This window comes from Falco rusticolus, chromosome 3 (assembly GCF_015220075.1).
Source record: "Falco rusticolus isolate bFalRus1 chromosome 3, bFalRus1.pri, whole genome shotgun sequence".
NCBI lineage: Eukaryota > Metazoa > Chordata > Aves > Falconiformes > Falconidae > Falco > Falco rusticolus.
The window spans coordinates 64,420,670-64,448,208 of NC_051189.1; the positions used below are offsets into that span (position 1 = coordinate 64,420,670).

The window sequence follows — 27,539 nt, forward strand, 5'->3', positions numbered from 1 at the left end:
ATCCCTTTTCTTTTTTTGTGCAATGTCATCCAAAATCCAGGACTGATTCTACTTTCAGATGTAACAAGCAACATCTTGTGCAGATAAACAAGCTGGGTAGAGGTTTCAGAAGTATACAACTGACTTTGAAGCCCTAGTTGCATTAATTTTCAGAATAAAGACAGCTTGCTCCGTTAGTATTTTTATCAGCTTATTAGCTATTCATTCACTCTTTTGTCCTGAAAATTCACCCATTCTTCTCTGTGACAAAGTTGAAAAGTAGTAGCAAGTTTCAATCCTAAGAAAAAAATAAACTTGATGTTGCTTAAATTTCACTGGAGTGTCTATTTGGCCACTCTTTGTAAACAGAGGCCTTGCTTTGTAGAGCAGTGTCTGAAGGGTTTTGCTATGACTTGTAAACACTCAGTTAATATGATTGTAATTTATTTATAACACCTCTGTGCTTAAGATGCAAACTTCAAAAACTCTCTGAGAATCAAGGTACAAAACGGAACTAGTTACATTTGCAGGGAAAGGCAAATATCTGTAAAATGTGATTAGGCAACTTCCACTTCACCACCAAAGGCAAACTAACTTGGAGTCAGAAAGTTACCATCTAATTTTGTGTTTGCCCACATCTTCAACATTTTGTGCAGCTGTTGTCTCCCTAGGAAAGATAACAAAAAAATCAGATAAGGGAAGCAAAGATGATTACAGGAGTGGAATGCTTTCAAGCAAAGGATGGCTAAGTAAACAAGGACTTTTTCAGCTTGGAAAAGAGATGACAGAAGCTAGGGTGAAAACAAATGGTAAAAGATGGCACTTAAAATAAGGACTAACAGCCTTGTTGAACTCCTTGCCAGAGGACATAATAGATTCTAAATTTTACACAGGCTCAAGGGAAGATTGAAAAAAAAACTAATGGAAAACAAATCTATTTAGATTTGCTAAATACATCTAGCTCAGTCCTGAGGCTGAGAAAGCCATCAGAGAAAGAATACTATTTTTACCCAGTTCTTTACTCTTCCCTAAGTGTTCACATATGGCAACTACTGGAAACACCACGCTGAACTGTATGGTCCTTTGCTCTGACCATGTGCAACCCTTTTTATCTTCTTATAATCTTAAACTGGCCCTTCCTTTATATTCAGTGGAAAAATTATTTTGTCTTCATCAAGTTATATTATGTGCTTAAACAAACTCATATGTTCATGCTACTTGAAATCTTACTTCTTCCTAACTCATGTCCTGATGAGGTAATTTCATTCTGAAAAAGTCGTATTTCTCCTGTACTCTTCTTTTTCTTCTTTTTTTCCCTTCTCCAAGCTATTAATTTGGAGGAGAGATGCCAGTGGAAATGTGGTAGCTGTGGAGCTCCAAAATGTCCAGCCCTAACTCATCTGTGTTAGGGTATGTGCTTGAGGAAAAATGGGCTAAGATCCGTGTCCCTCACACCTGTAATCTCTGCTCTGTTTATCAAATGGGATAGAGTTTATAACTGTAGGGCTCTCAAGAGTGTTTTTTTCACACCCACCCCTCTTGCTGGTGGCCCAACTTTAGCTGCAGAAAGCTGGAGGCAAGAGAGCTATAAACTGCCTCATGCACATTAAAACAGGCATACATCAACTTTAAGAGCCAGAGTGAAACTCTACTGACTTTAAAAATCACTTATTCATTGAGTCTCTGGGGACTGACTTCTAAAAAGCCAGTATCAAATTTGGGCAGAACAGCAGAACACCTGTAATTGTGCTGTATTGTAATTTCTGCAACACCTGCCACAGAGAACTTGCTAAGAAAAAGGAAATTTCACTTAGGACCTTTATCTCTGATGATGCAGTTCAGAATGCTCTTTATCAGCTGACTGTCATAAAGAAAGCCTGTGACAGGAAAACAGTGAAGCATTACAGATGTCATGGCTACAGATTCAAGAGAGTATAGAAAGGGTGCCTCTTGGAGAACATCTCAGCCCTTGCTAAGGAGTATATTTTTTCCACATATGCAAAAGGCATGCTGTTTTATGCAGGTATACGCTTTGCAGTTCCACCTGAAGGTTAGGCCAGTTACTCCCTTCTTTTATCTGACTTGAAAGATCATTGCAAATCCAGTCCAGGACATTTTTGTTCACATGATTTTTGCCTGTTTGATTTACTTGGCTGGTCTTTATATGATGTTTTCTAAATATGTTCTAATCTCATTGCTGATCTTACACAACTAGATCTTCTGTTCATCTGGCCTGTACAGAAACACAAACAGTACAGTGTGTTCATGCAGCAGAAAAGACAGCCAAGGACTGTCATGCACTTTAAAAGAATGAAGGAAATCAACCAATTGGTAAAAACAACGAAGTGCTACTACTTGTCGAACCACCTTGCCTTTACTTTCTAACATTTGGAGTGACAATCAACTTCAATGATGTCCAATTGAAACTTTTATTTCAATTTCAATTGCATGAGTTTCAAATTGGAGGATATTGGTTTTAATTCTGAGCTTAAATTCTGAATCTTTACATGAAACTGAGACGAAACTGCTGGCACTTTATGGTTTCACCATTTGAAAGCAGTGCAGGCATCACCCTTTGTTATTGTGCTCTGTAAAACAAAATAACTCCACTGTTGGCAAGTCTTTTCAGGATATGACTGCATTATCAGATCTGTGACCCTGTACCCAGTTCCAGGATTTGGGTGCTGGAGGTAGCCATGACATAAACCTGGATATGTAGATCCAGAGCTTACATAAAAGTGCCCTGAATAGAAACCAGCCCCAGGAGTATACTACTAGGTGGTCCAGCACATAGGCACAGACATTGTCTAAGATACCTGATTTCTCAAAAAAACATAGCAGGCATGCTGAGTAAAAATCCCTTGTCATTATGATTTCAGTCAGGTCTTAGACAGCTGTAAATCTAAAAGCTTAGCAACCACTTGGCCTATCTTTCAATCTTTTAAACCTCTGTGATCCGGTTTGTTATCAATAGGTTTTTCACTATTCAGGTAGCCAAAGCACAGAAATAGGCACACAGCTAGTTATTGCACAGCTTTTAGATAAAGATCCTTTATTTATTGTCAGAACAGGGACTACCATACTGTCTTGTAAGAGAACAAAGCACTATGTAGTTCAAGTGGCAGTCAGTATCTTCCCTTTCCGTTTCTGATTGTAGGCTGATTACACAACACTAATGAGAGCTTTTATTTATTTATCTGAATGAACAGAAACCAAAACACAGAAAACAAAAGAGGCTAAATTGTTAAAAAGTTCAGTTTTCCCGGTTGTAATGGGTAATGGGGCTGTGGACAGTGCTCCTTTTTCAACTACAGAAGGAAAGCAGGAGGGAGGATTTGTGGGGTGGAACATAATGCATTGCATACATTTTGTTTGACAGTAGCTATCTTCTGGCTCACCTTTCAGATATTATGCCATCCTGTCATCAAGTTGAAGTCTGTCCCACACTGGCGTTTCTTCTTCTACCATCCGCTGTTGTAGCCCTGCTCAGCTTCATTATTTTTGGTGATACTATGTTAATATACAGTGGTAGAGCATCAGGCACTGCTTGCTTTTGGAGCCCCTTCTAAAATGAGAAGGTGCTTCTGGGTTTTGAGGATACATATATATAGCTGCTCAGTGTTTATTCACAGAAAATAACTAAATGCCCCAATACACAGAATTTAGATGACAAAATTGAAAACAAAAGATACAAGTGATGAGACGTAGTAGGACTTTGGTACATAAAATTATTTTACTAAAATCTGATATCATAACACTGAGGCAGGATATCTACAGAGTTTGCAAATAGCATCCCAGTTTTAAACTATTTCATTTGAATTACTTGGAATTAGCAAAGTTCTCATCTCCCTCACTCTTCCATATTACTTTTAGTAGTTCATGGAGGTGTACAGTTTATTCACTATTCCTAATGGAAATCCATGAAAAAAAGAAAAACAAAATAAAACAAAAACTAATTTTTGAGATTTTACATTCTGAGATCTAATTTGTCATTAAATAAACAACATATGATGCTAGCCACTTTCATTTTTGTAAGAAGTGCTTGTTATAAAATTAAATGAGGCTTTTTCCCAGAACCACTCACACTATTCTCCTTCACAGAAACCTGAAATGACAGCCACATTGCACAGCAGCTAACTTAGAGGAGTGGTATCATTACAAGCATTACAGCAAGATGCTTGTTAACATGTCACACCTTTGCCTCCTTACTGATGGCTGGAACCTCCAGCCCTCTACAAATTATTCATATCTCATCCTTTTTCTTTCATGTTGTTCATCTCAAGCTGCTCCTGCCTTTTCATTCACACTACATACTTCCCACCTCTCACCCCACTGTCAGCATAAGCCCTGAACTTAGCCTTGCACAGGCCATAACTTGTGTATGTACACTGGCATATTTCACTAGTTCAGAAGCAACATGTTACGGGCTACAACGGCGGCATCTTTCACCAACACAGGAAGTTAAGGGAGTGGAGCCAATATCCTTTTTAAGAGACCTGAATGAGGCCACATAATGGCATGTGTTTTGATCAGTATCTTCATCAGTGCCTAGCCTTTGTGCTGACTCCTACCCCAGCTATCAATCTGAACCAGCACTAGAAGCTATGTGGAAGCCTGTTTTGTCAACTTATCTGCTTTGGAGTTGTGCTGTGCCATATACCTATGGACTGATGAGCTGAAACAGTGTTCCTTACATTCCAGAAAACTACCTTTTCTGTAACGTGACTATAACCCACACCTGGTCACATTCAGTCTTCTAAGAGCATCAGTGAAAGTCATGGAAGTTGTGTAATTAACTCATCTGTCATGAGACTAGAAGTAATTTTAAGGGTTATTTTTAAAATGTCTTCTCATTTCCGAGTGTGTAGGGTGCTCACAAGTAAGATATTTCCAAGATTTTATTCATGCCCTATATGTTTGTGGCTGCACAGCAAAGGTGACACTCCTGAGGTTCATCACATTGTGTGGACATGTATCTTCTCCTCCAGCTACATCCCTTTTGTTCTGCTGGCAGCAGGGAAAGACATAGCACAAAAAAGCTCTGCTAAGTGTTCCAATGAAAAGAGGGATCACTCTTTTCACAGCTTGAAGTATGTTCTTTGAGCACAATAAAAGTTATATATTTACAGTGCATTTTTTGGTAATACTAAAAATGCAGCCAATTAAAACCTCTAGGCTATAGTCTACCCTGTGTTGACTACTTCTTCTGTCAATGCATAATATGAGCTAGCATATCATCATGTTTTCGTAGTGCTAGCAAATACTGACCTCCATTAGAAATATATACCCCAGTAAAATGTGATTCTATATACATTCAGGAAAGAAAAGTAGTTATTAGGAAAGCCTGCTATATATTACTATGTACTGATTAAAACACTATTTTTCTTCTTAAAACAGCTTTTGTGTTGCTGTCAAGACATCAGAGAACATCCTATCACTTCATCCTAACAAGACAACCATATAAGAACAGGTTGAGAAGTCATCTAATTTGATATTCATTCTCTGAGAGTCAGAGTTCTCACTTTGATAAGAAAAGCATCTATTTTTGATATACTGGTCTCCCGGGTAAAGAACTTAGGCCCCTTTTACAATAATTTTGCAGTATGAATTGAATGGTCCATTGTTGTTAAACTAACATATATTCTCTGTTGGTACTGAATGCAAAACACAAGGAGTACTCTTGAGTCCAGAAGTTATGCTACATACAATTCTTTCTGCAGGATCTCTAGAATGTCCATCACCCAGGAAATGTTTCTTTCTAACAGGATTACAATGAGATAGATCTGAGATATCACTGAGGATTTGTTTTTGGAGAAGTACATTTGTAACTCAAAGTCAAAAGTGATGTAACCAGTACAGGTTATATGACAAAGACATTTAAACTAGTTTAACTCCCGTTCACTTAAATTCAATACTCTCTGGCCAAATAACCACATTTAAACTTCACTGAAAGAAGAAAGGAGTAGCCCTATTAGAAATATCTCTGACCACAAATTTTAGAGGGGTACAGGTAAGCTAATTTATAAGTGAATTTACTTTGATGAGTTCATTTTTCTATCAAAATGAAAGCAGAACATTAACCATCACTCACAAATAAGATCTGCAGGAATAAAATATGATTATATTTTTAAATTTTTATTTTTTTTTTATTTTTTTAATTTTTTTTTTTAATTTAATTATTTTTTTAATATTTTAAATATTAAATATTTTTAAATTAATTTGTCTTGATGTGTTTGGCAGTGTTTTAAGTGCTATGAACAGATTTTGCTTAGAGCAAGAAACCTATTAAGTTGTTGGACACTCGTGTCACAATTGAAATCACAAAGGGTGCAGCATAAGATTGGTCTAACATAGAATTCCAGTTAGGAGCTATTCATAATCATAATTATAATTATAAACTATTCATATTTGCTTTGATGAAGGTATGGGGGTTTATTTCTTATTTTTTTAAAAAAATATGTGTGTAATTTCACCATAAATGATACAACTATATCAACAAAGTTGTTGTAAAGAAAATAAGGTAAAATTCTTATGCTTATTTTTGTTGGTATATGAAGACATTTTTAAGTGTTTCTTGTAGCTTGCAAACAGTTATATTCTGACTACTTTTTCTAATTTGTGACTTTAAGAAATGTTGATAGTTCCTTCACAAAACGCCTGAAAGTATTTCTATTTTTAAAGCAAAAGAAGGAAAGAGTAATGAAACAATTAATCACATTCAGTCTTGATAAACAAATACATCTTTATAAACATTTTCCAGTAAGCTTCATACATCACAGTCTGTTTTAAGTTAAAAATTCAGACCAAATTCAATGTATTTGCCAAAAGCCTTCCTCACCTTTAAATCTCTGTGCACTTCACTGCATACATTTTCTGTGTAAGACTTCGTTCCACAGCACAGACATGGCTTGCTTTCCAGCATTTTTACTCTCTCCCAAAGTTAGCAGGATTTTATGAATTTGATGATATGCACGCACAACATACATACTACACTACACTACACTTGATCTTGGCCAAAAGGCTGAGAATATCCTCACTACCAGAAAGACACTGAGGTGCTGGAGTGTGTCCAGAGATGGGCAATGAAGCTGGTGAAGGGTCTGGAGCACAAGTCTTGTGAGGAGCAGCTGAGGGAACTGGGGTTGTTTAGCCTGGAGAAAAGGAGGCTCAGAGAGGACCTGATTGCTCTCTGCAACTACCTGAAAGGAGGTTGTAGCAAGGTGGGCATCAGTCTCCCATGTAGCAGGCAATAAGAGGAAATGGCCTCAATATGTGCCAGGGGAGGTTTAGATTGGATATTAGGAAAAAAATCTTCACTGAAAGGGTGGTCAAGCATTGGAACAGGCTGCCCAGGGGGAGGTGGCTGAGTCACCATCCCTGGAAGTTTAAAAACCACATAGATGTGTTTCTTAGGGACAAGGTTTAGTGGTGGACTTGGCAGTGCTTGGTTAATGGTTGGACTTGATGATCTGAACCTAAATGACCCTATGACTCTATATTGCAAATGACTATGTTTAAGGATAAGCTGCACATGATTCATAAAAGCGGACTGATATTTTAATTATTTGGATTCAGTTTCCATTACATCTGTAGAATTATCTCTAACAGTTATGAAGGCTGTTGGACTTTTAATCTCTAAAATACAGATGTTAACAGTTATTTACTGTTTAGACAATGCAATCTTTAAAGTTATGGACCATTTTTCTTGGTGCTCTCACACTTACTACTAATAATAAACCTGTAACAGTAACAAAATCTAAACCTAAAATTGAGTTACTGAATCTTCATTGGTAATGTGAAATAAAAGCCAGTAAGTACAAGAGTAACTGCAAAGTATCTAAATATGGGTAAGACCACCTTTTCATGAGTTTTTTACATCTGCTTTCAGTTAGAAGTTGTTTAGGTGTCTAGGTGATTCTGTTTCAGAATTCCAACAAAAGCAAATTGGTCACATTTGTACCTGTTTTGCAGGATACCTTATAGAACATGAGTAGTAATAATTTAATAACAGACTTAATGGAACTTCTGCTAGATTGACCCCATGGATTTTTTTCCTGAAACTTTAATAGCATCTGAATGTCTTTATTTTATAAATTATTTATTTATTTATATTATCTTTAAAAGGAATTGTGTAACTTTTTTTTCCTTTTGATTTCCTTGCACCATTAAATGAAAAATAAAATTGCACCTAGATTAATTTAAAAGACAGTAAAGCAAAGATATATAGATAAGCTTTTTAAAAGTACCCTTAAGTTGTAAACTTTTCAAGGGAGATTCTGGAAAGGATGCTATGAGTCTGTTGCTATGCACAGCCAACTGAACTAGGAGCAGTCAAAGCAGATTGATGGCAAGCACTTTCATCAATCTGTGAACAGTGAATATTAGAGCTCTTAGTTTATTGCCTACCCTGGCTCTTTACTAATCATTCTATTCACTTCATGTGTTAAAGGTACTAAGGCATGGCTATTATCAAAGAAAGATGCAATACAGATAGGTAAATTCCTATACACTACAGTCAAAGGGATCATTGCAAATGCAGCCTGGAGTAATTTAGAGGTACAAACATACATTCCAGTGACAGCAGTTTAAAAAAGTCCTAGTATATCAACCAAGCTAGGATATCTTCACTTAGACTTGCTCTTTTCTTTCAGCAAATGGAAGAAAACTCATCTTAATCTAGCCTGCAAATAAAGAGGGTCATAAAGATTACCAATTAGGTTGAGAAATGGAGGAAAGCTACACTCATACTTTTAAAGATCTTTTATGATGCTGGCTTAATCATGACTAACTGATAGTATTCTGATTGTCTGTTAATATGGGTATTTTCACATCCCCTCTATTTTGTTCAGCAACAGTGCAGTCCATTCTTTAACATGAAACAACTCTTTATTACAGAAATAATCTGTTATTTCAAATGTGTCACCAGTGGATGCTGGCAGTTGAGAAACCATCGATAGTGAATCTATACCCAGCAGGTGAAGCTGCACCCTCTCATTGAAAAGCATCCTTTGTTGTACAGGATGTTGTTATACAGCTACACTAGGTAATAGCTATCTAGTTACAAATTAACACAGCTTGGGAGTACAAAAGAATAGAACTGCTTTGAAGAAAAAAAAAATAAATCAAAATACAACCAAACAAAAGTACCTTTTAACTTATCTTTCTGTCGGTACTTTTATGGTAATTCGAAACAGACAACGTTCAGCTGATCAGTTAAAGTGCATAATAAAGTCTATTATTCAGGCATTCACAGTGCGTGATATGGCAGCTCATTAAGACCTAAATATTCCAACACACGCTTTCAAGTCTGTTCTCTTCAGCAGCATAACATTTTGTTTCTCCTGTTTCTCAGTTCATTTCTGTGTACCTATCACAGTCCTCACCAGCTCTGAGATTATGTGTCTTGAAATCAAGTGGCATGTAGGATGCAATTTATGAAAAGAAAAGACTAGAACACAGCAGAAAGTTCAAGAAAATATAAAAAAATAAAATTTCAAACTAAGATTTGGAAAACATAGGAAAAAATATATTTTTAGGCAAGCTGTAGGACAGAAACATAAATCATCTACAAAAAGCCCATACAAAATGGAAGAAACTCCTGTTAGAAAAGCAATGAAGACTGAAAGTATTAATGACTTTCACAGAAACAAGTGTGTATTTTTTATCTCTGACAGCCTGCCTTTTATCATGCTCTTGGTATTACATTGGATTTTTGGTTGTACATTGGATTTATTCACTTTGGAAAAACCTTTAAGAAAATAGCTGGAGATAAATATTGTCAAAGAATTTGCAAGAGACAGCAACATTTGTTTACACCACACCTTGCTGCTCCTATAATAGGTGTTTTCCATGTAATTTTCAAAGGCCAAAGTTGGGTTCAAGATTCAGAAGGTTAAAAAAATAATACTTGTAAAAGTACAGTGACATGACCTAGGATGAGTTACAAAGGATAAGCACATACCACTCATCAATTGCAAAATAGTTCAGCAGCCACTAACAGAGAAGGCACAGGGCTAACACCTTCCAATAAAAAAACAAAACAGTAAAGCTATTTCACAGGTAAATATAATGGCAAGACTAAAAAACATGCAAAACTTTGCTTTAGAACATTTCACAAGATTTACAACTTTCACAAGAGAGAGAGAATCAGGTCTTATTCTTGCTCCTATGGTTAAGGTATATCCCAAGCACCTTCTGCCAAATTACATGAACTACAAAATGAGTTAGTTAAATTTGCAAAACTGCTGCAGGAAACTAGCTACAGTTCAGATGAACCTGCAGTGGGTTTTAGACATTTGCAGCATTAAGGATGCTGAACTACCTGTGCCTCTGGATCTGATAAGATGCTGCCTGCACCAGCCCACATTCAGTAAGAGAGATCCAGACAGCTACAGTTATTCTAGTTAACTTGATTATGTGTCTTTTAAAAAATAATTAAACACACATGAGAACATTCATGGTGGCTGGAACTTGCTCACCTACACTGTTAAATCGTTAGAATGGTCTCTGGGCCAAATATCAGTCTCCAAAAAAATCCCTGCATATAGTTCAGGAATTAGAACAGGCACTATTCTAAACACACAGTTTGCATATAGCTACACTGTTTATAGACTATAAGACTTCAAAATTATGGATTGCACCAGTTGTCCAGTTCCCGAGAACTAAGCAGGAAATCACCCTTTTTGTTCTAAGAATATAGCTCTTTTGTGATCTTTTACTTAACACCAAACATACTTACTGGGCATCCAGGGGCAGACAGAATCAGGTCTTGCTTTCAATATTTTCTGAAAGATAACAGTGGCTTCCACATTGAAAACAAACAAAACCAGCAATATTTTAAAAATTTAAATACATCCACTTGACCATATCACAAAGTTTTTTAATATCCTAAGTGGTGAAATAATTTAAGGAGAAAAAAAAAGGGGGATAACACAAAAGTATTATTTTACTAACAATATTTTTATTTTATGCAGGATGTTTCACAAAATTTTGTATGGACACTGTATGCACTAGAACTGCTCAGACACAAAAATCGACTTAGATGTAAGGCCATACACATTTAAAACCAAATTCACCCCACTTGAGGCCTTTCAGTGGGCCTAAAGAAAGATCTAGTCACTCCTGGCTTTCAAGGATCTGCAAAGAGGTAAGCAATGTCTGATTTACCTTTGAAGGCAACACTCAATTTTCCATTGATTCTAGAGTGACAAGGCTCCTTATTTAGCTGTGAAAGTTAAATTACCTAATGTGAGATTGATTAATTCAGGTCATGTTCTTAAACACCACAATATGTTTCTTAGTAAGATAGTAAACTAAATATTGAGCTTATACCAGCATAAAAGAACCTTTCAGAAATTATTGTTAGGTGAGAATGAAATCAGACTGTCTTTTTTCTCCTACATTACATATAAGTCTCAGCATATTGTCAGCTCAAAAGATGTATCGTTTAATTTAAAACAGTAACATTTTGGTAATGCGAAACAGCACTTTCCCATTATTAAATATTTTCAGAGACAGCACAACATTACCGATTCACATCCTTTATGTGAATAGTGTAGATCACGTATCAGCAAGTTTCTCCTGAGTAAAGAAAATCAAAGTCCTGACATTTGAAACTATGCTTTGTACATAATTTGGAATATTCATTTGTTTCTATACCTCTTTTTATGAGTTTATAAATTTATCACGACAGCCTGCAGGTAGCTTTGATTAGGGTTACAGAGCAATTTGTATTTTTTACATTTATAAAATACATTTCCTTTATTTATCAAATAACAAGAACAGTAATCTTTCATGATCACTTGAGGTATTTACTTCCTGTAAGTTCTGCTGGTTTGGAATATTCAGGCTAAGTAGATTATAATAGTTTGGTAACAGTAGAAGATATTATTTCGGCCTTGTTTAAATCAATACTGCAACATTCACGGAGGTCAGCAAGGTATCATTCCACTTATGACCCAATCTGAACAGCTAACAATTTAGGGATTTGATCTGTGACTCAGTCCATGATATTCCACACTGAAATACAATAAAATGGAATTTGAGACTGTAACAGTCTCCAGACAGACTCCTCACTTGGAAAACACCCCAGTCATGATGAGATTTAAACAAAGGTTTTAGTGTGAACCAAAGCTAAAAGGGAGTCCAGAGGAAGGAAGGAAGGCTTATGATGCCCTGATCATAGAAGCATTTTAAGAACCTGTACTTATCCTCTTGAAAAAAATAATTTGACGAGCAAGTAAAAAGAAGTAATTTTGATAAATTACTTCCAAGTCACCTATATATCTATATATATCACAGTTTCTAATTATAAAATATTCCAACATATGGAATCCAACATATGGCCCACGCTGTGGTGGTGCACCTCTCCCCCTTTGACGACCCCAGAAGCTGCCAACAGCTGCCAACAGTGCCTTCAGTAATGAGCTGGATGGCTGAACCCCCCTTGACCATACCAGAAACCCTTACTCAGCCAAGGCAGAGAACGGCACTCTCCGGAACTCCCATTAACTGGTCATAGCAGGGAACAAGAATGGAGACAACCAGTTATTCTCTAACAACCCCGGAATGCTGCCCAGATTGTAGCCTGAGTGATAACCCAAGTGGAATTGTTCTTGGAATTTTTGAAAAATTACAGACTCAGATTGTGGCCAGGATGGAAATATGCAGATGACTAAAGCCAATAATCTTTATTAACAATAATCTATAATAACAACCTTATTAACAGCTGTCCAAAGTGAGACCCTTTTGAGCTCTCCTGGACAAACGAGCTGCAACCAGCACCTCCCTCTGAGTGGGACATTGCTCAGAGCTCGCAAACCACCAAGTTTGTGATACGAGGGGGACCACTGTGGGAATCTGAAGAGACCTGGGCTGATACCCCTGCTCCTCGAGGTTCAACTTCACCTGCTGAGGAATGCAAAAGGCATTAGATGTAACTATTTCACTGAATTCAAAAGGAACTTTTAACAGGCATACCTTTGTTATGACATGCATTGTAAGCTTGAAGTAGTTAGGATATTTTTGTGATTTGAACAAATTTTATTTAGTATTTTATTTGCTGCTAAAATCCTATGGATAATTTTGAATTATGAACATTCTCTCCCTCCCTCTCTCCCCCCTTCAGATACAAAGCGTTGTCCAAATCTGAGACTAAGATTGGACCTAGCCACATGTAGACTCTGTAAGAGCTCAGAAAGCACCAGCATCTACTCTGAACCTTGTGATTTAGTAGAAGGGTCTCCTTTATTCTTTACCCCACTCTCTGTATCTCTTCCATTAAACATAAACTGTTGACCAAGTCTGAGCCTAAAACTGGACTTAGCCACACCTAAACTCTACAAGAGTTTAGAAAGCAAGGGGGTCCACTCCAAACCTCGGACTCAGTGGGAGGATCTCCTTTACCCTCTTATGCCTTTGATCTTAATGAAGTATTTCCAACTCTGACTCAATTGTAATTTGACTTATCTCTGTGCATTTATTCCATATAGTACGTAATAGAGTGAACCTTGCCATCAAATCTTGTGCAGTCACAATTCTACAAATTCATATTAAACCTTTTTTGCTCAGACCCTTTGGTAGTAATTTTTTAAGTGACCTGACCTAAACCACTCCTTTCACACACTCTCAAAGGAGATAATTTTTGGAACTTACAAAAATACTGAGGTAATATATTTTTATCCTTAATCTTGAACTGTGCATTTCAAATGTTTTCAGCAAATGCAGTATTAATTCCAGATTACATATGTTCATGTTCATCAAATAAATAGTGCCTCTGAGACTAACAATGGAAATAATTGACTGTCAAGGCATAGTGAGGACTCCCCTAGCAGTCACATCATGAAGTTTCAACAGCAAGTGAAACCGTTTTTATGGTTAAAAAAAGTAATAATCCCATGACTGCAGCTTTACAAATCAGTTACCAATAACTTTATAAAACCTGAAGTGCATTTTTTGTTTGATTTGCATTCTAACATATCAGAACAGTATTACATTGTCAGATGAATTGTGCCGTATATTTTACATATAATTGAGGCTCTTGTACAGAAATTCAACTCTGGATCTGGCAAATTAACTGTTCAAACATAAATCCCATGAGGACTGCGTGCCAACTGCATGCTAAGAGGGTGAAAGGAACCAATATGACCATGATACTGCAGCTCATCTCCACAAACATCGCTCTTGGGAAAAGCCTACTGGGAGCAATAGAGGCATTTAGGCACACTGAGAGACTAGATTCATGTGATTTGATAGAACTCTGAATGCCAAGACCCATGTGCATCTCCCCAGGGCCAACGTCACTTAGTACAAAGTAAATAACTGAAATGCTTTCCTTGGCATTTATTTTTCTTAGGCTTCTAAATATGATTCAGAAATAGACACATTTAAATAAAGCCTGCCTTTTTACAATACCTCAAAATCTTAGCTGTCTCAGAATTGGACAGGCCAAATTACGACATAATATAAATAATTATCAACATTTAACACAGGGAGAAAAAGGAAGCAAAATTAAGAAGTAGTACTGAGACTAGTTTTCAGAAGAGTGTAACTGAAAGTGCCAGAACACTTTTCAATACAATGTACCTAAACAGACATGTTTTTCAAAAAGATCTAACAATTCTCAAATTTTACTGACAGTCTTAAACATTAATATAGGGAGAAAATGGGAGGTTAATATCTGTGTCTATGTAGTGATCATTTTTCCTCTGGATGCCTGTGATAGAAGAGAATTTTGAGGATAGTTCTGCACACCCACAAAATCATTTCATATTATAACATTGCACTCATATTCTTCATACACAGAGACACCATAGCCTCAGTAAGAACACTTGCATAAGAAAAAGATCTATTTAATGACCAATTTGACTTAGGATCAACACAGACATAAAATTGGAATTTATCGTTTAATAGAGAAAGCAAGCTGGTTCTGGGGTTTTTTTTATTTATTTTTTTTATCACCAGGCCTCCACAGGCTTTTTAATACCACAACTGTCATGTTATGGATAGTGCCACTGAAATTTATTCTGCAAAGTCCCAGATCTGCAGTTTTTAGTGGGCATTCTCATCAACTATATGCATGTTTATTCAGCTTTCTGCTGTGTCTTGAGTTGCTGTTCATACAGGTAGAGGGCCACAATCTCAACACATGTCATTCAGCTCCACAGATGGGCTACCTCGTTTGGTACTAACCTTGGTCAAGTGGTCATGTACCTTATCATTTAAAACTCAATAAAACAACTATTTGATTGTAAATTGAAGACTTGCCATATATTAGCCATTCCTACTCTGTTGTTTTCAAAGACACAGCTTTTCCTTCTACGTATTTTTAGCATAATGATTATAATGTATTTGCCCTCAAAACAAGATCTAAAAATAAAGCAGAGTTCTCTTCTACCTTTTTGCATCTGCATAAGGAACACACATTGCAACAAAATCTGAGTAATATGCATTCTTTGAACCTGGAAGGTACAGTGCAGAAAAGAAATGGCTCCTAGATCTTGCACATATAATGACAGCAACGATGCTATTATAAATGTAAGTGCATGGGTTAACCAAAAGCAGCAGAGATAACACTCCAGACAGACAATTTTGTCCATCTTAACTCCTCAAAATCAAACAAAAGTTATTTTATAGGCTATTGTGGCATTCCATATGGTACTTTCAAGAATGGATTCAAAATTCTCTTTCTACTTCCACAAATACACAGTCAGTCTTAATTCTTACCTTCAGCTACCCTAAAACATCTGACAGAGAAAAGCCTTTTTATTTGCTCTGATTCTAGAACGTAAATCCTGGAAATAGAAGGCAAATGCTGAAAATTATTCTGTCAAGTACAGACTGTACAGACATTAATACCTTTTTATTTTTAACATATGATCAAAAATGGCTTCAGAGAGAAGCCAATTTGAGAGAATGATACTTGGAAACCAAAGTTTCACTAACATGTCAGTGTATCTTAACTTGTTTAATATTCCTCTTAACAGGGCATTCCACCTAGCCAGGGGTGAAATCCAAGACTGAAGGGGGAAAAAACAACTACTGCTAGTAAATGACCGCTAAGTTATGATTTGTGAGACCACAAAATATCAATAGCTTTATCATGCTAGAGGCCTATTTTGACATACTAATGCAGGGGTCCTCAAACTACGGCCCGCAGGCCGGATACAGCCCCCAGGGTCCTCAATCCGGCCCCCGGTATTTACAGACACCCCCCTGCCGGTGGTTGGGGGCGGGGGAAACCAAGCAGCCGCAGATGACTGCCTGCCACTTCATCCGCACGCCAGCCCCCTGTTTAAAAAGTTTGAGGATCCCTGTACTAATGAGTGGCCAAGAAAGAGTCGTTTTTATCTAGGTCATAATGAGATATCACAATGTGCTCCAAAGGATGTGAAATGTACGTATGGGAGGGACAAGACAGCAGAGTAAGACAGGGACGTAATAGTGAGATTGGAAGGAAAGACAAGAACTCCTTTATATTAAAAATCAGCAAAGGTACCTGTAATCTGTACAAAGAAAGTCACTGCACCTTTGACATTGTCAAATGCGAACCACCCAAAATAAACAGTAATTACGTGCATATTTCAATATAATAAGCCGAAACTCTGATCCCAGCTCCCACAAACCATCTGAAGCATATTTCAAGACAATTCCATTTGTAATAAAAACCAGATGGTAAAGGAAACAGATGTGTCTTTGTGATCTGATCTACACATCTGCAGACATTTATAATATGCATTCATTTCCAAAGAATGCTGAGCAAGTTAAATTGGGAAATGTGAATATATATATATATATATATATATATATATATATATTTATTGGGCATGCACAAAGAAAGAGTGTGACTCAGGAAGAAAATAAGCTATGACAAAGACACATCTATTCTATCAAGCCTATCTGTTTCCAAACCAATACCATATTACAGTACCATGTTAAACACCAATCGTGATAAAAATCAAGACAACTTTGGAAATAGTTTACTGTGGGGAAACATCACTCAAATGTTGGGTTGCTGATCACAGGTGATTTTCAGATTTCTCCCCTCTCTGAAAGAAGACCTGAGGTTAGCAATGATTGTCCTTCAGAAATTCATTATACAGAAAAGCAAAACACCCCTCAGCAACACAGACCTGGAGATTTATTTAAGATCCTCTGAATCTTAGATTGCCATTTTATGCAGACATCAACAATAAGCCATTGACAATGACACCAAATATTTGCACCGGTCTCAGTGATAACTATGCACAAAATCAGCAGAGAAATGTGTTACAACAAAGAAGGATGGAAAAGTCTCACTACAGAAAGAGAAAATGCTTGCAGAACCTCTTAGGCAGGAGGTACAGGGTAAAGCAGCGCAAGGAGCCAAGATGTTAACAAACTTCAAAATTAAGTTAGGTTGAGGCAGGTCAAAGCTACACAAAATCTCCAAATTTAACTGCTTGTTTGGGAGATCTTGTTGGTTTCTGAGATTTAGTCCCATTTCTTTTTCTCTGGATAGTTTACTTCAGGCTCACAAAGCGTACCATATTGTCAGGCATGGAGAATTAAGTCTTTTCTTTCGTCAAAGCACAAAACACAGTACAAGTGCCACACCTCTGAGCTGAAGGAACCATGTCCTATAACGATATTCAGTATCCATGTCCATTTCAGTCCTAGGCCTGTCTGCTGAGACTGTAAATAAGGAACTAGATTCACTCAAATGTTCTGTTTCCTCCTGCTGAAGGGATGCTGAACAGCCTTAAATATCAGCTTATGTTTATTTTGCACCACCATATTGACCAGTGAGACACAGAAAGAATGCATCAGTAAACCTGTCCAAAGGGGCTAATTATCACCATTGGGAACAGGGCCAGTTTAACCAGTTTAATTTCATAAAAGCTGTCATACAGTCATCAGATGGTAAGTACTTTCAGGAACTAACCACTTGGGCTGGAGTCAAACTGGTGAACTGGAGGTGAAAATCTCCATATTCTATTACTAATCCCCTGAGCTAGAGAGTCCCCAGCTGGTAGTTCTGCAAAGATTCACACACCCTTTTTTAAAGGCAGCAAAAGTAGTTACAAGTGTTTTTAGGTTTTGTTGTTTTGTTTGGGTTTTTTTGGGTTTTTTTGTTTTTTGTTTTTTTGGTTTTTTGTTTTTTTTTTTTAAAAAACCAACAAACAAACAAACACACAATAAACCAAAACCAAAACCACAGTCGCAAGAACAACTATCTTTTTCTTAAAATAATCTCTCTGAAAGTAGCAGACTATACACATTTTACAAGAATAAACAAACTTCTCTAATATTTATTCACAAATTGGGAGTCAGAGATCATTAGTGCAAATTCCTGCTGACCAGCAGCATTTATTCTATAAACTTTGGGTATCCTAAGTGGTCCATTAGAGAACAACAGATATCTTCAATCTGTCTAATTTCTTCATTGGGCATGTTCTGTTTCCAGGCATGAATGCTACTTGGTGAAATTTCCCCTTCATAAGGAAGATAGAAAAGACTGGTGGAGGTGGCAAATAATATTTGGTTTAAACTAGCAGGGGGAAGAGGAATACCAAGAAAGGCAAAAATTGTTTCAGCCGTCTTCTGAGGAAAGCTCACAATATCTTCAAACTTGACCAGGTGATAATTTGTTGGCAGCAAGTCCCCATTTATTCTCAATGCTGCTGCTGTGTTTGCTAGCCATAAATAGGACAACACAGAAACAGCGTTTGAATTAGAATTTGAGAGTTCTTTTCTTAATGATTCATATTCAAAGGCATAGCCTTCATTTAAACTGCATTTTCCTTTACCATTCTGCCCTTTAAACATTGCAGCCAAGTGTTGTGGAACGTTTTTCAAGGAGTAAAGGCTTGGCTTATTTTTGTACAACATTGAATAGATCCACGCCCGTGGGTCCCTCACTACATATAATGCTCTCATTGACAGTCCTAGGATTTCCTGAAAGAAGGGAAGCTTTAATGTCCAGCTCCCACTACTTAAGCTAAGTACAGGTCGTGCATTAGGATAATAGATGAGATGTCTTCTCAGTTCCCTAATATATTCAGCATCTTTATCTTGACTCCCTCTTGTCCTGCTTCTTTGCTCTGACAAAGATTCTCTCTTTTTGGTTCTTTTCTTTTTGTCTTTGCTTGTGGCAGAATGCTGAGCAATTTTACTTTTGCTGGCTTCATATAAATGAATGTTTTGTAAATGTAACTTTGTGTCTTGAACCAGAGACTGGAGCCACCCCTGGATACGATGAAAATGACCATTCTGGACATCAGAAACCTTCCATTCACATGGATCTACAAAGGAATCAATTTCAAATTCAGTCTCAGGAATTTCGAGATAGGGTGTAGGTATCCTGATGTATAAGAAGTCACTGCTATTGAAAAACAGCTGTTTTAAAATTTCTGCACCAGAAGCAGGAAGTGAAGTAATGATAACATCTGGCAAAACATCAGGGTTTCCTTCTAATTGTTTGGCTTTATTGCCTTTATCATGTTCCAGCCTTGTCATGTCACTGCTCCACTTTGCACAGATAGGCTGAGTACACATGCTCCACACATCCACCAATTCAATAAGCCACAATGTGACAACCAGTATCAGGATCCAACGCAACATTTTACCGAAGGATACATAAAACCGCCACTGAAAACCCAGTATGACCAAACTAACACCCAAAATTAACCCTGCAATTATGCTCACTTTGAATCCAAATGGGAAAGCTACCCTACTATTTTTTATCTGTTTTTTCATGGATTCAGTACCTAGACCAAACTTAGTCACTTTGTTTTCATGAACTACTTTTGCAAAACCACCGAATCCTAAGTAATCAAACCTTGTCTTTAAATTCTGATATTCAGTCACAACAGAGATGGTATTTTCAGTGTTGTTGACACTGAGTGAAATCTGAAATCCATATTTAGCATTATCTATGAGTCTACAGTCAGAAACATTGACATATGGGCCATAGAAAAGGTAAGCAATCCTTGTAAGTGTGTTTTTCATTGGAAAGGTAACATTTACAAACTGAGTCCATCGCTTTTTGAATTCAGCAGCTTGTTCTGCCTCCTGTATCCTAGCAACAGGACTACTCCCATGATGATCAAACCAAAACATCTTGTAGTGGGCATCCCACACATCCATCATAGCTCCATTGTATCTGTTCTTAAATTTATAGGGTATGTATTTAAAATCAATGTCAAGATTATGAAAAAAGGCACTGACAGAATTAACAGGAGAGTCTTCTTCCTTCTCGATATGGTCTACTACTAACAATGTTTGAGAATTTAAGAGCAGCAAAATGCGATACACACTTTTCAGTTTCATTGCTGATGTGTAAGCAGATACTGCCTCACCACTCACGAACATCATGTCTCCAGCCTGGGAAGCTGTTATAATTTCTCCAGTTGAGTCTCCAACCTCACCACCAATCCACTTCAGCCACTGGGCACACTCACCTAGCTGTCCCTCCCAAGGCTTGTTGCACTGGCTCGTAGGAGATGGAGAAAAGACCAAAACATTGTTCAGATGGCTCAGTTTAGGTCCATAAAGAGCCTCAGATACAAACACCTGTCCATTGGGAGCAAAAGTGAAAGAGTTCTGATCAGGATGTTCATGTCCCGGATTGAAACTTCTCCACCCATCAATCCAGGAATACGGTTGAAAGTGAACAATATCATAGACAGCACGTCCACCAAGTTTTCCAGACTTAAAGGACACAAAGGTGTTTGTCTGACTATTTGGCAGTCCAGCCCCATAAGTAACAACTCCCCAGTTCGGAAACACATGCATTTTAGCCATACCATAGTCAGGAGGCGGTTGAGGAGTGATTTCAGCAGTGTACCATATAAATTCAGTGTGTAGTGTGCTCCACCTCTGTGCCGTGGACGGCACCATTGGCCCATCCTTGGGTCTGTGTTTTCTAATCTGCTGTGCCAGCCAGTTGCCAGCTCCATTCTTCATAATAAACTTATCCAAGAAAACCAGTTGGCTCTCAGGACCATAAAACCAGTTGTAATTAGAATCCGCTATGCCCACTGTCCTCTGAAAGCCTGGTAACAGGGTGGCGTAGTAAAACCAAAAGTGCATTTTGAGCCAGTTATTCTCCAAATTGTTAATACCGAAGTGGCGCTGGGCCAGGAAAACATACTGCGTTACCGACTTGGCTGTGTAACTCCCATAAGCTACTCCTTCATCGAGAGTCCCGTCTACAATATGATTGAGCAGAAACATTGTTTTTTCCATCACATCAACAACAGTGTGTTTCCAAATATTTGCCTGAGATCCTCTGTCCACCCCTGCAACTAAAGCCCCAATAAGCAAAGCAAGCATGTTGGTTGCTTGGTGATTATGGAGAAGCTGCTTTCCCCAGGAACGAACCTTTGAGTACTCATACATTTCCTCACTTACAGACCATATCTTCTCCAGGTATTTTTGCCTTCTCTCATCTTCCAGTGAATTATACAAGAAGTCAAAAGCAGTGGCAAATCCTGTTAGGGAGTGACCAAGTGGCACTTCGTCTCCAGGTGCATTCTCAACCAACCAGTTTTTGTAGCCAGCCATTCTATCCATATACTCTAGAGCAAAATCAAACGCAGCTTTATCTTCGGGGCACAGCAAACAATAAAATGCTAGAGGTGGCAGATTGTTACCATAAATCTCATTCCACTTTGCAGCAAAATCAACATGCTTGGGTGGAGGTAAGTAGTATAAAGGGTTCGATAGCATAACCATCACCGCACTTCTGATGGCTCTAAATAGATGCAAATGGCTTGTATGAGCCTTCTGCCTCAGTGCCTCAACATCTTCAGCGCTGAAATACAAGCTTGGATGAAGAACTGTTTTTTTCAGTTTCTGCTCAGCACTAAGACCTTCAAGTTGCTGTTTTTCATATTGATCTACATTTTCTACGAAAGTCACCCAATCAGAGTAATTGCTTACAGATTCTTCAAAAGTGAAGACAGCAAACATCGTTAATGCTAGAAATAAAGTATGCCCTGTGAACATCAGAGCCATGATCCATTAGGCAGCTCCTCTTCCCCAGGCATGCATTTCCTAACAAAACACAATGTTCAGTTATCAAACTTTGATCCAGTTAGTACAAAAGTGAACATCTTAAGGCATATTTTGAGGAGAAAAGATTTAGTGTGTACTGTGCATTGTAACAGACAGTCAGTAATCAGAGCTGCAATACTGAAATAACAAGGCTCTTGAAAACTCAAATCTCAGGTGCCTTGTCTGGTCACAGTTTTCTCAAACAAAACACTAAATCTAAATACATAAATATTAAAATCAGGGAAAAAGTAAAATCTCTAGGACATGCATATAAAACACTGGTTCACAATGCCCAGTAACCTGAAAAGAAGAAATTGGAGGCATACATTTACTTTTTTAAAAAGCTTTCCATGAGGTCAAATTCCACTTCTGGAGCTGACAAAACTCCACTGATCACAACATTATTACACATTGTTTTAAATAAATTATATATTTGATGAAACAGGGAATTCATAGCACTGGGAAAAGAGACTCCAAAACTGAAGTTATTGTCTTCAGCCTTCACCTTATCTCAATTTCCACATACACTCTTTCTATTTTTCTCTTTTGGGACTCATGGGAGAGTGGGAAGAAAAAATAAATTAAAATAAAAATAATAATCAACATAGATCCTCCATTAGCTCCCTTTGATGAAACTGCAGTGCTTTTACCAATACTCCCCTCTGTTTGTGAAAGGTGTGTCTTAATTAATAGTCATGGAGCATCGACATATTTTCAAGTCTTCTTTCATCTTATCTTCAGCTAATGATGCCCAAATTTTGCCTCAGTGATTCAGGTAATCCTGCTCTTTCCGTTATGAAGCAAAAAGGAAACATGCGAAGGAGGCAGAAAGCCAGTATTTTTTTGTTAAAAGAACAGTTTCGGGTTTCCTTCTACTTTGCATGTTGGCTCTTTCTGTGGAAACAGAAACAAAATTTCTCTGAAGCTCTATAGGTGTCAGAACATATTTAAAGTACTTAAGATAACAAAGTACTTCTAAGTTTCTCAGAAAGATGAGTTAATACAGCTTTTCTTTTAGAGATTTTTTTTTTTTTAAAAAGGAGCATTTTCAAAGTTTCACAAAATTTATCTTCGGCAGAAAAGCAATTCAGACTGGCTACTTAAGCCCACTTTATTTCACCTTTTCCTGCGTGCCTACGAGGTCTCTGGGCGGATTCTCCCGTAACACTGTCAGGAGCTACCCAAGGAAATAAATCGCAAACACGCCACCAAAATTAAACGGAGCTCAAATAAAAACAAAATAAAATTGCACGCGTATCTGAGGCACAGCCCTGGTTCTGCCGGCGAAGTGAAGGCGTGAGGAGGGAAAGCAGCCAGACCGCCCCCCGCCGCCTGCTGCCGCGCCGCCCGAGGCGCCCCCGGCCCCGCCGGCCCCGGGACGAAGCCTCACGGCGCCCGCCGCGCCCCCCTGCGCCAAGCCGCCGCCGCCCGCGGCCAGCAGAGGGCGCCCGCCGCCGCCGCCCGGCCCCGCCGCCCCGGGGCCGCACAACTTGCACAAGTTTCGGCGGCGTCGGCGGGCGCGCCCCGCATGCTCCCCCGCCGCGGCCGGGGGCCTCCGTCTGCTCATGCCCGGCGTCCCCGTCTTACCGAAGCGGGTCCGGCGCGGGTCGGGGCGGCCGGCAGCTGCCGCGGGGCCGCGTCGCTCTGTCCCGGCCAGCGCGGCCCGGGGCCAGCCTCCGGCCGGGGAGCTGCGGGTGGCGGCGCGCTGCGCCAGCTCCCTCCGGCCGGGCCGGGCTGTGCTGGCGTCCGATCCCTTCCCCTTGCCGCTACTTTCCACCGGGCTGGCGGTAACTTCGGGCCCCTGCCCTCCGCCGGCGGCTCCCGGAGTTGATGGCGCGCGAGATGCGGAGGCGGGCGCCCGGCGACGGCACGGGCAGCGAGGGAAACTCGCAGGGATGGCGCTCCGGAGGGGCGGGGAGGGAGGGAGGGAGGGGAAGGGGGGGGCGGCAGAGCCGCCCCCGGTGGAACGGGGATGTGCCGATCCTCCGCGCCGTGCTCGGGCGGCGGGCGGGCTCCCGCCTCCGCCGCCGCTCCCGGCTGCTCCTCTTCCCTGCGACTGCGTGAGCTGGCTGCGGCTCCCAGCGCCGAGCCCAGCCCCGCTCCCAGCGGCGGATCCACCGCCGCCCCTGCGCCTCGCCAGCGGGCAGCCGGCGGAGCGGAGCGGAGCGCGGCGGGGGCGCCCGCGGGCGGGGCTGTGGCGGGCTGGGAGCGGCGGAGCCGGGGGGGGGCGGGGCCGCACCGCCCGGGCGGCTCCTGCGGTGGCTGCCCCGAGCCCGCAGTGAGGGCCGGCGAGGGAGTGCCCGGGGGGCGGCGGTGGAGCGGGCCCCGGTGCGGGCGGCGCGGGGAGCTGGCAGGTGTGAGAGCGCTCCGTGCAGGAGGAGATGCCGCGGGGAGTCCCCTCCCCCGCAGCCGGCGGCCGGCAGCTGCCGCCCCGCCGCGGACCAGCTCTCCGGCTCCCAGCCGGGGCCATGGCAGGGCACGGCGCGGCGGCGGCCCGGGGGCCGGCGGGCAGGGCCGGGCCGGGCGACAGGAGCCGGCTCTCCCGTGGGTAGCAACTTTGCGAGCGCAGAATAAATACATGGCAGTGCCCATATCTCAGAAACACGGGGGTACGCAGCACCTGCTAGCTGGAGCGGTCCCACTTTCTGTCACTGCTTCCCTGCGCCAGCACTTCGTGCGATGCAGTAAGATGGTTCTCGCTCAGCTTTAGCTGAAGGCTTCTGAAGTAAAATGCAAAACCCTACCGAGGTGTGAAAACCTCCGCCCCTCAGCTGGCTCAGGTCAGCGGTGCAGCGGAGGGGCGGCAGAAGGCCCTGGCTACCCCTGGTGGCGGCGGTCGCCCGCCGGGCTCTGAGGCTGTGACACCTGGCTCCGTCTGGGTAGCAGTTCGGATCGCCGGTGGTGGCCCGCGGAGCCTGGTTTTGTAACCTGCCTGATGTGGTACCAGGCTGTTCTTTGGCAGTAAGTGCACGCTAGGAAAAGAAAGGATGTGAGATTTGGGGTGTTACCATTCACTGTGTTTGGAAACTACCTCAAAGGATGTGGGATTTAATCATCCCAATAGTATATGTCACCACTTCTGCCCAGGCATAGCCTATATTCTTCTTAACTTTTCTTCCCCCCTCCCCCCCCCCCCAGTATCTTAGAAAATACAGTTGCATATTTAAATACTTTTTAAGCTACTCAATGTATAACTATCTTGAAATGAATATATGAATATATAAAGGCCATACATTATGGATACTGATTCTGTTTCTATGTGCTGTGGAGAGCACCTTAGAAGGATTAAATTATTAAATTATGCACATTTCCATCAATGATGAACTATGCTCAGAACCATCCTAATCTTTCAGATGTGCCCTATGGACTTGGCTTAAGAGGGAAAAATACTGATTATTGCCCAGATGGTATCTTCCCATCGGAAGAAATTTGCATAATGGCCAAAGATCAGTACATAATTCCCTGACCTTGAATATGTTAAAATTCTGTCTTTTCACGCTACTGGGGAAGTTATTCCAGGAGGAGAGCAAAGGGAAATGTAAAGCAATAATAGAGGCCACATTACTCTTTACATCGGTAGAAACTGAGTGGAATACAGTACAGATGAAAACCTTCTAATTCTTTTTCCCTCTTTTCTCATTGTACCCTGCATTACCCATTATGTTTTTCCCAAGGCTGACCCATTCTGGAACATATTGAAGTCTCAGAGAATGACTTCTCCCATAAATAGTCAGGCAAGTCTGAACGAGCAGAACATGCGGAGGACTTCTGTTATGTTAAAAGTGAGAGTAAAGCCCTTCCAAGAGCCCTTCTCACTCTCTGGGACCTGTGGTGAGATCATGACATATACAGTGTTCAATTGCAATGTGATCTTTGTGAGGAAGCATGAAAATTAATTATTGACTGGCACCATATGTTCATAAACTATACCATTTTGACAAAGTTTTATATATAAGGCAGTGAAGGCATTTGTAAGGAATTTTGCTTTTTCGGTGGAAGCTCTTTCACATTAGCAAAGATGCACTGGCAGAATACTTAAGGCTGATTTTCTCCTAAGCTGATTGCAAAGCAAAAGCATCTTTAACCAAGTATGATTTCAACCAGTATAGGTTACTTTCTGCTATTTTCAAGTAATGTTGCTTAAAACTAAAACCCAAAACAAAACAACACCACCCAAATAACAACAGTGGTAGAACTCATATTAAATTATTTTTCTATTAGCAATTTTCAATAGTCAGCAAAGGCCCATAGTTACTATACTGCAACAGAAAACCAAAAACAAAACCTCATCAATTCAACCATTATCCAGGAGAAACAATTAAGTGAAGCAAACTTCAACAAATTTGGGTTAAGGTAATTAGAAATCGTGACCCTGAGTTGTAACCAACTCTTTTGCATAAAACGAGCTTGAATTGCATTGGCATTCCCTCTTACTTCATTGCATAGTGCTGTTTAAAGAGTGGTCAGTAAAATCACTTTCAAGAACAACTGATAATTTGAAAGTAACTAGTTAAAGTTATCATTTACGTTTTTATTTGTAGAAACACTGACCATCTGGCAACAAATTGCATTATATTGTTACATTTTCAAATATTCTTCATAACTCTGAATAATTTGCTGAAAAGCAAGGCTGGTGGGCTATCAGCAGGAAAAAAGACACTGTAAAATACCTAACAAGAAAATGAGTTTTGACACATGGGAAAGTGACCTCGCTGTCACTTCAGGTTCTTAGTATACGAGATCGTGAGTCATTGTTGGTGATATGCTCTGAGGTAACGCTTCAGGAATAGTATTCCCTGTTGATACCAAAATCAGCCATCTGAACGATCTTGAAAATGCTAGCAGCGTTATCCTGCTTGAGTACAGGCCAAGTGCTAACAGATGGAAGTGAAGAGTAGGATAATCAGCTGGACTGCAACAAAATGTTTTCCAGTGTCAAAGAGGATAAGAATTCAAAAGTTCATAAATGAATGAGATGCTGCTGTCAAATATGAGACATTGATCTGCATACACGAAAAGAACCAGATATTTAGGTAGGATCTGAACTGAGGTAACAAGGTGCCCGGTAATGGTGGACTCTTCAAACTTCTGTCCAACTCCTGAAGTAGCAGAAGTTCATAAACTCTTAAGTCAAAGTCCAAGTTTTATTTCAGAGGCTCTACAAGATTGTGGGAGAGTGATTGACCACTCAGAAATCTACCCATTATGGCAGGACTCAGTGCTTATGTCACACGATCATACTCATTTAGGAATCTGCCTAGCCACCCAAATCCTAACCGGCCTACTACTAGCCATACACTATACAGCGGACACAACTCTAGCCTTCTCATCCGTCGCCCACACATGCCGAAACGTACAATACGGATGATTAATCCGCAAGTTGGAAAAGACCTTTCAGATCATCAAGTCCAATGATTAACCAAGCACTGCCAGGTCCACCACTAAACCTTGTCCCTAAGAAACACATCTATGTGGTTTTTAAACTTCCAGGGATGGTGACTCAGCCACCTCCCCCTGGGCAGCCT

General features: G+C 39.9%; 1 protein-coding gene and 1 long non-coding RNA gene across 2 annotated transcripts; both read right to left on the bottom strand.

Annotated features, from left to right (window-relative positions):
- Positions 1-3,978: 3,978 nt before the first annotated feature.
- LOC119145047 lies at positions 3,979-27,399 on the bottom strand. Its single transcript, XR_005103281.1, has 3 exons — positions 27,248-27,399; positions 18,252-18,259; positions 3,979-3,992 (listed from the first exon to the last, which is right to left on the bottom strand). It is a non-coding gene; the product is annotated as an uncharacterized LOC119145047 (long non-coding RNA).
- Positions 18,266-24,181, bottom strand: DSEL (dermatan sulfate epimerase like). Its single transcript, XM_037381070.1, has 2 exons — positions 23,602-24,181; positions 18,266-22,908 (listed from the first exon to the last, which is right to left on the bottom strand). The coding sequence occupies exon 2, from the start codon at positions 21,973-21,975 to the stop codon at positions 18,325-18,327; it is 3,651 nt and encodes a 1,216-aa protein (XP_037236967.1). The 5' UTR covers positions 21,976-22,908; positions 23,602-24,181; the 3' UTR covers positions 18,266-18,324.
- Positions 27,400-27,539: the final 140 nt, after the last annotated feature.

Coding starts and splice junctions, on each gene's coding strand:
- DSEL (XM_037381070.1), bottom strand. CDS start 21,975: ATGGCTCTGATGTTCACAGGGCATACTTTATTTCTAGCATTAACGATG.